This window comes from Streptopelia decaocto, assembly GCF_964273445.1.
Source record: "Streptopelia decaocto genome assembly, chromosome: 1".
Taxonomy (NCBI): domain Eukaryota; kingdom Metazoa; phylum Chordata; class Aves; order Columbiformes; family Columbidae; genus Streptopelia; species Streptopelia decaocto.
This window is the reverse complement of record NC_138663.1, coordinates 103684630-103697370: the sequence shown is the minus strand read 5'-3', so window position 1 is coordinate 103697370 and position 12741 is coordinate 103684630. Positions and strand designations below refer to the sequence as shown.

The following is a 12741-nucleotide window of genomic DNA, read 5'->3' as shown; positions in this document are numbered from 1 at the left end:
AAAGATAGTTCTTAGCTTTCCTTTTTCAAATCTATTCAGAAAACCTTATACCACATAAAATAGGACACATTAAAGACAGTGTTTTTCTTTTATTTTCTTTCCCTTCCCTCTCTCTCTCTCTTTTTTTTTTTTTTTTTTAAAAAAAAAAAAGAAGTAACCTAAAATATGTGTGCTGTGGAAGAGCGTGTGCTCAAGTTTCATGTTTCAGGTAATCTTCTTCAAAATAATGGGAGTCTAGATTGCATCAGTTAGTTTAAAAACTGCTATGCTATTGGTAGGGACAAAATGGGATTAGAGCCAAAATTTGACTGTGTTACTGCCAAAGTCTGTATCAGATTTAAGACACATGCTTCTGCAAGCTTCCATGAAGGCTGTGAAAAAAGTTTTAATACAGAGTTGGATTACAGCTCTCGAGCTCAAAACATTGGCCATTACACTACCATCTTAAAAGGCTGCTGTAACACAGAGCACAGAATAGAGCAGATTTCTCACAATTTCTGCACCACGGATGGATTTTGAATGCCTCTTTGTGTCTTGATGGAAGATATATTAACTTAATTAACTGGAATCCATACCTGTATATATACAGATACACATTTATTTAAATCCTTATCATTATTTTCTTCCAAATGTGTCTAAAACCTGCTCTAAGAAATTATATTCTCTAGATGGACTCACAATTCTCTTGAGCAGTAAAGAGCCAGATATTTACTCTCTTATGTTGGAATTCTCTGTGAGTTTATAAGAGAGATTCTGGAAGCTTTTCTGTATTGCTGATAGAGAAATGCATTTTGAAACAGACACCTCTAGCTATATGACGACGACTGCATAGCAACCTGTGGATTTTAAACATCAGAATGTACAAACCGTGGGCAACTGTGAATATTTTCATAGTTTCTTTTCTACATCTGTTGCAAGGATCTGACTATGAGAATGGATCTATGAAGGTAGGTGATCTTTATTTGTTGTCATTCTTAATAATTCAAATTGCCAGAATTACATATGTTTCATGTGCAAGGTGGTGGTCTTTTTGCTGGTTTGGTGTTTGTGTTTATTTTGTGATGGTTCAGTTGCACAGATCTTTAGCAGCCGTAGAAGAAAGGATAATCTATAAAGAAGTTAAATCCATAGTTGCTGTTTAATATTTTATACCTTTTTACTAGTTATTATTAGGTACTTGTACACTTTGCCCTTAAGTGAAACTTTTATTGTCATGCATGCAAAATAAAAACAAAATCTAAACAAAAATGCAAATCAGAGCATTTAGAATAGTTGTTAAATACAGTTTTTAATTTCAGGTATTTAGAGTTGCAGGCGTTAGTATCCTAGTATTGAAAATTTTTCTCTAAAAACACGTGTTCATCAGTTGTTCACTTGTTTGATAGAAATCAGGGAAATGTTTTTTCTATTTTTTTTTTTTTATTAGAAGATATTATCCAGGACTTTAAAATAAGCAGCAGTTAGTAACAACAGAGCACATTGCCTGAAAATTAACCTTTCTTTTGAATATAGTACATGCAACAAAATTTAAGCTGAAACCTCACCTTGAAAGTAGGATTTTTCAGATCTGACTTTCTGTGACAATGTGAGAACATCCAGAACAACAATTCAGAAAAATCAGAACAAAAACTGGAACAAGTTTCTACATGTGAAGCGTTCCCAAAAATGATTAATTCAGTGTGTGGTCCAGAACAAATTATTTGTTTTTCACTAACAGAGCAAAACAAGCTAATGCTTTTGTTTTCAGTTCAGAAAACCTCCTGCTTGCAAGAAATGACCACACACTAGCCTGTGAACTGCAAAGCACGTTGACCTATGTTTTAGAAAAGAAATGCTAAGTTCTGTGCTTAATTGCAGACTGCTGTTGCCAGCACAAGAAGGCAGCAGTAGTGAGCGATGTGTGCCTCAGGATAACTAATGACCAACCCCTTTTCCTGCTCTCCATTCACAAGCTTTTAATTTACAACCTCAGCAATCAGTGCTTTGAAGGCATTAGGACCAGCATAATCAGTCTTGTATATATTACCTTTATGAGCTGCATGACAAATCACCGGTTTCTTACATGTAGGAATCACTTTATTTAAATCAGAAAGTGCTTTCTAATATAGAATACTAACCATTGCATAATTGGCAGAGATGATGATTCTGTCCTCACATGGGATACAAGTTTATTCAGCATAATAGTAAACCACTAGTTAGTCTTAATTAAAAGACTAACTAAATTTTGAAACCATATCCACTTTGCATGGAATAAATGTGAGAGCTCTTCTTGCTAATTTAAACTGGTTTATAGATTATTCACTGTGATAGCATTATCTGTCCAATATCTGTACATCTATAATTGTTCTCATTGTAATTTGGCTACCACTCTCATGAAGTCAGCCCAGCCATGGAGTATTGTATACAATAACCAATCACTGCTAGTTTCCAAGACTATCCTGAAGGTATCATGTAGATCACACTAAAAAGCATGTTTCACATGCATTGGCCACTGATTGTCACAAAGAAAATACTTTTTCCACTTGTTATGGCTCTTTCTGTGTAGAGACTTTTGGCTAAGCTGTTGACAATTTTTCTTTTAATGTTTCACATGTATGTTAGATTTCTAGGTTGTTTTGGCATGCATGACCTGTGGGCTTTTATCTGTGTATGTATGTAGACATACCCCACAGAAAGTCCTTCATGTGACAGTGTTTAATGATATAGATGGTTATGCCTACTCATGCCGATTGCACCAATTTGAATTTGCAGAACACAGAAATGATGTATTGCATTTGTCTACCGTACCTTATTTTTTTAAAAAGTTCTTTAAGATGAATGGCCATATTGCCTGGATAAAAACCACAAGGTTGGATTGCAGGAAATACGCAATTAAGTTGGCCCAAGAAGGGTTCACTACCAGCAGCCTGCTCTGCCCCTGTTATACGAGTTCAAGTAGCTGAGCTCTGCCCAGGACACTTGAAGTTTTAAACCTGTGGGTGGTTTAAACCATCAGGTGGTGTCAGTGTCAGGATTTAAATTTTCCTCTTCTGGAAATATGTTAATTAATGCTGAGAACATTAAAAATCTTATATACAAGCTGCTGTGGTTCACTGAGTATCTCCATTGTGCTTGGCTTTTTCCAACCCTTCCAAAACATCATCCACTTCTGGGTGCAGGAGTCCTTTTTCTCCGCGTGTGCACACCAAGGCCAGTTGTCCCCTGCCCATCAGTCCAAGCCCCTCCTTCCTCTCTCCATTCCTGACCTGTTCCAGTCCTAGCGTTTGACTGGTTTTCCCTCACCCCCAGGACTCAAGGTCTCAGTGTCTCTATAGGTCTCCCATTCAAGCTCTTTGTGTGCTGCCCTCCATCCCACTTGTGTCCTTCTGGGAGGGAATGTCCTGCTTCTCCCTCAGACCCTCAGGAGGTCTGTCCCAGTTCCTCAGAGACAGCCCTACTGGACCCTTTTGCTTTCCAGTCATATCTGACTATCCCTAGCTTCTTGCTCTGTCTCTGTGGCCACAACTTCCCAGCTTTCCTTTTCCTGACTCCAGTCTTCAGTTCTGGTCTCCTCAGGTGCTCTCAGCCTCCTTGGCCAGGTCTTGCCTTCTTCCATAAGTGTTCATCTTCTTCCCCTTCAATAGGAAAATCTGGCAGCTTACCGTCCCTGGTTGCCCAATGTCTGTGGCCTGAGGGAGAGGAAGGGCAAGTCCTCTGCTCTCAGACCCATGGGCTGGACCAGCGGTGGCCCCATGTCCAGCTTCACTCCTGAATGGAGTGGGGTCAGCACAGACCCCATTTGCTGAGCATCTAGCTGCTAAACCCTGGTGAATCTCTGTTGTTGCTCTCAGAGGTTTTTATGTTTGAGTAGATATTAGCAGAGATAGATGTAGATACATCTGGGCCAACAAAACTTCCCCAGGTGTCAAAACCTCACATCTGTGATCCACAGCAGAGAAACACCAGACATTTGCAAAGATGAGATTGCCAGAAAATGTTTTTACATGAACAAGGAAGGAGCTTCATCCTTAAGTGTGGTCAAACCATTTTGACAGACAACCCCCCCAAAAAAAAGAAAATGAAAATTGTTTCGAGGCAGACATCTGGTGTGGAAAGTTTCAGCCTGAACATCTGATGTCTGGCAGAATTATAAACAACTGGAAAACAGTTTCATGATGGGAAGAGGTGGGCAGCCTCTGACTGGGAGAGTGCAGCTGTGCAGGTGTCGGGCAGGGTTTCTGAGCTGAACTCACATCAAGGTTGGCGGCAAGCCCTCTGCCTCACACACCCATTGCTTGGTCCAGGCTACCAGCCTGACATACGAGGTCCTCAGTGAACAACCAGATTTCCACATGGGTTTTCTGAAGACTGAGCATTATGCCTTTTTTTTTTTTTTTTATTTTCATCAGGAAATGCTTAAAAAATTCCATGTTGAAGTTTTATCCTGACAGTCTCTTACGTTTTGGAACCACTCAGCTAGAGAGCCGCAAACTTCGCTGTCTCTTTTCCTGTCTCTCCCCCACACATTTTTCCTCTCCTAGAGCAATGACAGGCATAGGCTACTTTTTCCAGCATTTTAAAATTAGATGCAAAGGGCTATGTCTTATATTCATCAGAGCCAAGGTGATTTTTTTTGCCAAGAAAAGCCAATGACCTGTCAAAGCTGCTTCTACCTTCCAGCACTAAAACTGCCTCTCTAATGAGGCTGCAAGGTCTTGATCTCTGAGAATTCGAGTCCCAGCACTCCCTGCCCTATTCTGCCCTTGTGTTATTAATACAGCATTAGGGGGAAGGCAAGAGAAAGGGACAATTGGTCATGCCCAAATTATAACTGACTCATAGCATTTTCTTTTTGCAGAGGTCTTCTCCCCATGGTGAACCCTCCTTTGGTTCATTAGAGTGAAACACACAGTCAATAGGCCTGAGGAGTATCATTGAACTAGAAATCTGCTTTCTGACCGAGGGTTTGGATATGCTTAGCTCGGGAGGTAAATATGGCTGCTCTCTGTTACATACACTACATTTCCGCAGCTAGACCTTTTGTACTTCCTCATAAAACATCGATATGGCCTTGAGTAGTCATTTTTACCCTAACAGATCTTCTTAGATTCAACAATCTCGTATGGCCACTGTGAGCTGGACAGAGGTGGAAGCCACTTTCCAAACACAGCTGGTACAATCCTTGCCCACAGGTGAAACAGCACTTCTCCATGACCCCAGGCTCTGGACCACCTAAGTGGAGAATGTCTTGCCCTTGGGAAGGCATGAAAATACCAAAGAGCCATCACACCATGAGCGGAAGGAATCAGGAAGCTCTTTGCATCTCTCACTTCCCAGAGCCAGCTGCAGTCTGTCTGTCTGCACAATCAAAACAGAGCTCTGCAAAGAAACCTGAGCAGCAGAGCAGTACATAGGATTTTGTCTCTGTAATTACCACTGGCACTGTTTTTCAGACAGATCTACACAGCTCCCTAATAACTGCTTGCAAATGTTGCTCAGTTTCTAGAAAAGAGAGATTCTAACACATCTTCTATCTCATGGGTTATCTTCCTCAAATCAACCCCTGAAAGTAGAGCAAACTGCTCAACAGCTAGAAAAAACAACTCTAAAGGTTGTTGGAAACAATTTGTTTAAACAAGGCTTTTCATCCTCACATCCAGCTTCCTTTCAAAGTTAGAAAACTCTTTTAAATAAAGATTATGAAATTGTGGTTTTCAGAAGTGTTTTATTAGCCCAGCTTTGTCACTACTGCTTTTGTTTCTCAGTGATTGCCATCTCTGATAGGCATAATAAGCTAAAAACATGTGAAAATGTACTTGCTGCACTCCTGCAGAAATGATTTTTTCCTTCAGGAGTGCAAAGCTATCAGGGAGGCTGTGAGGAAAGCCAGCTTGTTCTGACTTATCTGCTACTGCTTTGACAAGGTACAGTGAAGGATAAGAGAATAATTCTGTGTTGTTGCCATACCAAATGGCATCCGTCCTTGGCTCTTATCATTTTGGAAAGGAAACTAGTAACTCACTGCTACTTTATCAAGAGCAGTTCTCTCTCATGAGAAACAGCAAAAATTTCCCTCCCAGCTGCTGTTTCAGTCCTATCCAGCTCAGCTATGGCTGTAATGTCTGAGGATAGAGCAGAGATCTGAAAAGTACAGGAGGCTGTCCAGATTAATCAGATGAAGCATTTGAGAAATCCATTCTGTTAGTCAGCTGTTTGAAATGAAGACAGTGCTAATTTAACTTTGACATGAGTCGTGGCTCACATCTGAAACTCTGTGAAACCAAAGGAAGGCAGGAAGGCAAGTTCAGAGGGCAAGTGGAGCAACTTTCTGTTAATTTGTGGTCACAAGGCAACCAAAACAAGCAATCAGCTCAGGCTTAGCAAGTGTTGCTGGTTTCTGCTGTATGTTCCCACTTGTGCTTTCTCCCTCACAGGCATTCGTGTTGTTTCTAACCACTGATGTGGTGGTATTGATGCAGGCTCCCACAAGAGGCAAACAGAGAAACAGCCTGCTTGAAAATGTAAAAAAAAAACAAACCAAAACCAACAAAACTGGTGCAGCCTCTGGCTTGTGAGACCTCTGCTCTTGTGTCTGCAAATTTTGTTCTGATCACTGCTGTCCCTACTCCAGACTAGAGCTGAGTAAGGTTCACTTGTGTCTTATCTCCTACGGATACCATATCAATCTGGGAAAAATATGTAAGGTACAGTTATTGTAGGTGGTAACTAATTTATCCTTATTTCCCTTAAAAACCTTGTACAGTAGTTTTTATAGTTATCACTAAATGACTGGAGTCTGTCTTTCTTTTAGACCTTTCTCTCAGGGCAAGTAAGCTCAGTCACAAAACTGGCCATTGCTGTTTCTTGAGCTTGGCTTTGAGATGTAGTCCCAGGCTTTGCTGAGGGGGGGTTGCCCCAAAATATTTTGCTGCAGTGAAGTAAACTCAACATTCTACTTTTCCTAAAGAAACCCTTATTCCTCAAGAATTCCCTGTTTCTCCCACTATGTGCTGATTCCTTATCTACTTCTCTGTCTGCTCCCTATGTCACCAGCATATTTTCGAAATCTTCATAGTTCTTGTTGGGATTTAGGGAATGGGGACAAAATGCAAAGTGCCCCCACTACAGCTGCAAGAGACCCCATTCACCCATGGGAAGACCAAGCAGAATTTATTTTTCTTTTGATGTCCTTGTGAAATAATTATATCTGTATCAATGAATAGCAGAATAATTGAGCAGGGTGTTATAGTTTGCTCACATTAGGAGAAATCCAGCTTCCTGAAGGACACCTGCATATTTTTTTCTATTTTCCCCAAAGCGTGTGACCACTCAGCTAGAGGTAGAACGCCATCTAGGGTTCTTGCCACTTCAGCAGCGTCACACTGAGTACAACAGGCATGCAGTTGAACACATGGGATTTGGCAATCCAGTGCGTGTACCACATGGGTTTGCAAAGTGGTGGCTGCTCTCCTTATTGTCAGGATATCAGAATGGCTTTGTCTGTGCTGTGCTTTCAGACGGGAAGCATGCTGGGTTAGTTCTGAGAATTCATTCTCACTATTTGCATGCAGTTGGGGAGTGAATTCTATTTGAGTCGGGTTGAATTGCAAAAAAGTTGCATCATGTTGCTGTATCATATGTCATGTTGCACATAGAGAATGTGCCATACAAACAGGCAAAACTTTTCACTTTAATTAGCAATGTGACTCAGAAACCACGTTAGGATACTTTCCTGAACGGCTAGGGAAATATTACTTAAGAAAAGTTACAATTCCAGGAAAATGTGTGCATGTGATTGGGGTAACATAAGTTCATTCAGTATTGGCAACGGCTTCGCTTTGTGAAATGGCATTTTGAAACCCGGCTGTCCAATTGGCTAGTCATACTTCCAAAACATTTATTAAAGTGCCTTGGGGCAAACCCAGAAACCCATTAAAGCGCTAACTGAGGGAACCTTCATCACATTAAAAAATATCTTCAAGTACTGAAAGAATATATAGTTGCCTGATTTCATTCAGGCCTCTCGTAACTCAGCCACTTCAAAATCACCATCCAAACCCCTGTGACTTCCAAAGAATGGACAAATATCAAAAGAAAGTGACTACGGTCTGGACACAGTCTTTGTAAACACACATAGTATGCTATTTTTGACATGTGTACCCTGTCACAGTGTTAGACTAGCACCTACGTGTATGATGAAGTAAGTGGTGTGTGATGTTTCTAGCTCTGCTCTGCACTGAGCATCACAGCTGCCTGAACAGATTGCAGCACCACAACATAATACAAACAAGAGTACAAGTAAAGGCTCAGAAAACATACTGTGAGACTGCCAAAGCTGTCAGTAGCATTTGGGATACATCAGTGAGTTACCACTCTGGATATTTATGACAATCCATCTATGTCCTTTCACTGACCAAAGAAATATACTTTGCCTGATCACTGTAGGAGAGACCTAAAGGAAACCTCTCAAAGTAGGTGACTAGGCTTGAACAGAAAGAAACTCCATACCATAGCAGACCTATGCTTTTCTTCTATCTGTCTGTCTGTCTTTTCCATTATTGCCAAAAAAATGACACACAGTGAATGTTGTTACCTTCAAAATCACACTTCAGCTGCTGTGAGGGTGTTTCCCATGAGAGCCAAAACACTTGGTTGTGGGAAGAAATATTTGTTTAATAAGAGTTGTAGATGATTGTCAAAATATTTACTGTCTGGGGAAAAAAAAAATAAAAAAAAGAACAAAAAAAACTCACCAAAAACCTCTCTCATTTTGGTGTAAAGATCTAGCTGGCCAAAAGTATATAGTTGTGAGAGGTATTTTGATAAAATATCCTCAGTCTCTGATTGCTTTGGACATGAAAAAGAAATATTCTGAGACTCATGCTTTCATAAAATCATGCACAATTCTGATGTTTTCAGTTCTTTACTTTGAATATTTTCGTTCATTCAAACCAAGAATACAGCAACCAAAATGACTCATCTCTGAGGATTTTGATAATGTGACTATGCTACTGAAGTGTAAGAGGTCTGATTTGTTTGCTGTAGCACCATCAAAGTTCTATTATAGTTCAAAAGGCCACTCAAAATGTAGAGTAGCTGTTCTCTTGAAGCCATAGTGTAGCTATTATGATTTACTTGCGAAAACACATCATCTTCAGCTAAAGTAGGAACTGTTTTATCACCACCTTGACCACTAAGTTTAGGAAAAGGGTAATTGTGTCCTGTCTTCCCTGAAGGTAAGACTGGAGCCCAAGGAGACAGATTCCAAGGAAGGGAGTCTGGAGGGAACATTTTACCACACCGAATGTCAAAGGTGTAGCAGTCTAGAAATTGCATCCCCTCCAGTTTTGGGTCTTGATAAGATAATGTACTGACAATGTTTTAGCAAAAGAAGCCTTCAAACATCACATCTGTATCAGTGAGAAACTGACAGTCTCAGATAAATATCTCCCTGTCTGCCCCCTTACACAACATCTGGTAAAACTATTAGGTTTACCATTTTATGTTCCTCCCAAACCCACAAGTAACTTATCCGCCAGTTTTTCTTTCTGTGCTCTCGTAATTCTCCACTGCTCTTCTCACAAAACAGGGCTTTATGCAGTCGTGACACACAGGACTTCAGGGTGAAGTGGGATGATTACAGTCACCCTTTTCTGAGAGAGTGCACAGCAAGGCAAATACTCTTTAACTCTTGGGGCAGAAAGGGAAGAGGTCTCACCTGGGCTGTGCGTGTGGGAAGCAAGAGTTTTTTTTCCAATGCCTGCTCTTCAGTCCTTGAGCTTTATCTGAGCAAGCAAGCACTGACGAGGGTAGAGGTGACCTTCAGGTTTTCCACTCAGAGCATCCTTTCCTCCTCCGCAGGCACAGCAGGAGCAGCTGTCTGAGCATTATGGCCAGGAGACGCATGTCTGACACACGGATATTTCTGGGGGTGAGAGTAACATGGACTCTTCCTTCAATGAGTTGCAGGAAATACTGTAGTAGTGGGCACAGCTGAAAATATTAGCAGGCAAATCAAGGTATCAATTTTCTGAGGGGGCTTTGGAAAACAAAAAGTGCTACCCTGGCACTTTGTCTCTGAGCTCCAAAATCGCAGCTTGACTATCTGATGCAACTCTAGGGTTTCTCAACTGTAACACAGTCCTTACTGATTTTGTATTTGGGAAAAGAGTGTTGAGGCCATTTTCAACCTCTTGAAAAATAAATTCAGCCCAGTTGCATACTTTTGCTATATACTTGGACAATATAGCTGTACGCTTTCAGTTTTCACTGGAGAAAGCACTGTGCTAAAAAGGTGACAGCTGGAAATCTGCCTCACAGGACCTAAACTTGTTCCCGCAAGTAGCATGTCCCTCCAGGTTATTAATGCTGTAACTGTGATGATCAAGTAACTGGAGAAAGCAATGCACTGAGAGAGCCTAAACTTTTATTCTAAGTATTAGAACAGAACTTATTTGCACACTAATAACGCATAGATAATCATGTTTCTACAGGGTATACAGTCAAGGATGGGAATTCTTGTATCAGAAGTTCACAGCTGACAGAGAACCAAAATTCTGATTCTATTTGAGCTGTTGAAAAGTAGATGTTCTTTCACTCCTCAGAAATGAAATGCAATGGTGATGATAAAATTAGTGCAAACTAGTATGTGTCAGACATGTGGTAAAGTTAGACGCCTCGTGCTAGATTTTTATAGGGTGATGCAGTTGTGTGTTGATAAGGCAGTAAGTCATTCCTGCAACCCTGATGTTTTCAGACTGCAGAAGATTCTCTTACTATTGTATTACCCATTGTGCAACACCCCAAGGATACAAGATTCTGTATTATAGACAATATTTGTTATGATAAAATTTAGCAATGACTGAGCCTCTTCCATCTCAAAATCATGGCCCATCACTCTGAGCAATATTTTCTGTATTACTTCAGTAGTCCCTTTGGATTAATGCCTTCCTGTGTTTTCTGTCATTTTCTACTTTGGTTGTAGATGCCAGATTAGGGATTGTCATCTTATTTTGTGTTTTTACTTGACACCATACTCCTAGGAGCCACAGTAATGCTAAATATTCTATTAGTAATTATGAAAATCCCCAAAAGGAGGTCCTCTTACTGCAGAGACTCCACATAAGCTTGTTATCTTCACCAGGAAAATAGTCAAACAGAAGGCCTTCAGACACCATGTAGATCTTTGTGTTGGCTTCACAATGGCAGAAGCCACCTTGTTTTCCTGCCAAGAGGGAACAGGACTCTTCCACAGCAACTTCCTTGCAGTTCTCTGGCCACACCAGTTCACAGTCTATGTGCTGTAAGCCACAGCACAGCTGGGCAGCTACCTCATGGCTTTGAGGCAGGGAACTAAGTGCTTTCCTTCTCTGGCCTTCAGCCAGTCCCAGGTCCTTCAGGTCTCGGTGGAGTCACACATCCTTGTTGTTTATATTTGTGTAACTGAGAAAAATTGACTGCTGTCCCCTGTACATTACCTGTGCTTTGGATAAGGAGAGGAGATTTCATCTCGTTTGACTTCTCTCAGTTGAGTTGGATTTGGGTCACTTAACTACAGCTGAACTAGTGACCTGCCAACTCCTCCTTTAGCGTAAATAGAAAGAGGCAGTTTGGACGCACAGTTTATCCAAAAGTCTTTAGAATGAGATGGATGTGCACCCAATGGACCTATTTTTCTCCATTAACTATAACAGGCATCTCAAATAACTAGTTCCTATTCACTCAGGTGAATGATACCCATAGGATCAGATTTTTTAATTTTTATTTTTAGTCATTGTTGTGTGTCAGGGAGCTGTAGGCACCACGTCTCTGCAAGTTGAGCCCATAAACAATGGCCAGCTGATACACTGTCATAAAAATACCTTGGCAAATGCACTACAGAAGAAAGGAGGTTATTTTCCAGTGTAGCATACATAGCAGCAAAGTTCCTTGGTAATTCCTGCGGTGATGAATCATATACTGAATATTTAAACGGCTTTGGGACTAGTTCTGAGAATAGCCTTCAGGCAGCACCAAAAAGGGGGGGAAATTCAATTCTGGTTGCATTCATTCTTTGTCTTCAGCACGACTCCCCTTGAACTGAATTGAGATGCTACTGCCGCATTAAGCACACCACCTTCACATAAGGGTCCAAAACGTCCTCACATACTGCCAGTACTTCTTGTCGATGTCCAAGAGCCCTCCTGTTGTGATGAAAACTCCTCCCTCGACTGCTTAATTTTGAAAGGTTTATTTTGAACTTAGCTTAAACCTGTTCGGCCATGTTTGTGAAACAATGGCATTCAAAGAATCATCACTTTCTGTTATGCAGCTACAATCTGCTTTCCCTGGCAACATAAAGCTGTCACCTTCTTTTTGTTGCTTAACTTCTGAAAGGATGGATAATAAAAAAAAAAAAAGTGTAAGGTTATTGAGAGGTTCCTTAATCATTTGTCCTGGCCCCAGATGCAGTGATAATGTTGAAGATTTCCATTGGTATTTATGCAGTGTTTGCCACAATAGTATCTGTGACCCTAACTCAGAAAAACATTCCTTTTCAGAAGAGCCCTTACATGTGTTTATCTTTAAGCAGAGGCTTGTGTTCCATTGTGGATAGTGACTGTTAGGCTGCGGCTTAAGGGAAGTAATAATCTATGTAATCTTCCAGGATGTCTGTCTTGGGTCTGTGGGTGTGCCTGAGTACAGAGTGAAATGCAAGCAAGAGCTTTCTCAGATTGAGCAAAATATGGATTTTGATCAACCATTATTTTTGCCTTCATATGC

General features: G+C 40.8%; 1 protein-coding gene across 1 annotated transcript in view; it reads left to right on the top strand.

The window, feature by feature from the left end:
• The first annotated feature begins 379 nt into the window (after window positions 1–379).
• The window catches only part of VEGFD (vascular endothelial growth factor D), a 35688-nt gene continuing 23326 nt past the window's right edge, over window positions 380–12741 (top strand). The window contains exon 1 of the mRNA XM_082057562.1: window positions 380–947. Coding sequence (XP_081913688.1) covers window positions 858–947 — 90 coding nt within the window. The 5' untranslated portion in view covers window positions 380–857. The remainder of the gene's footprint in view (window positions 948–12741) is intronic.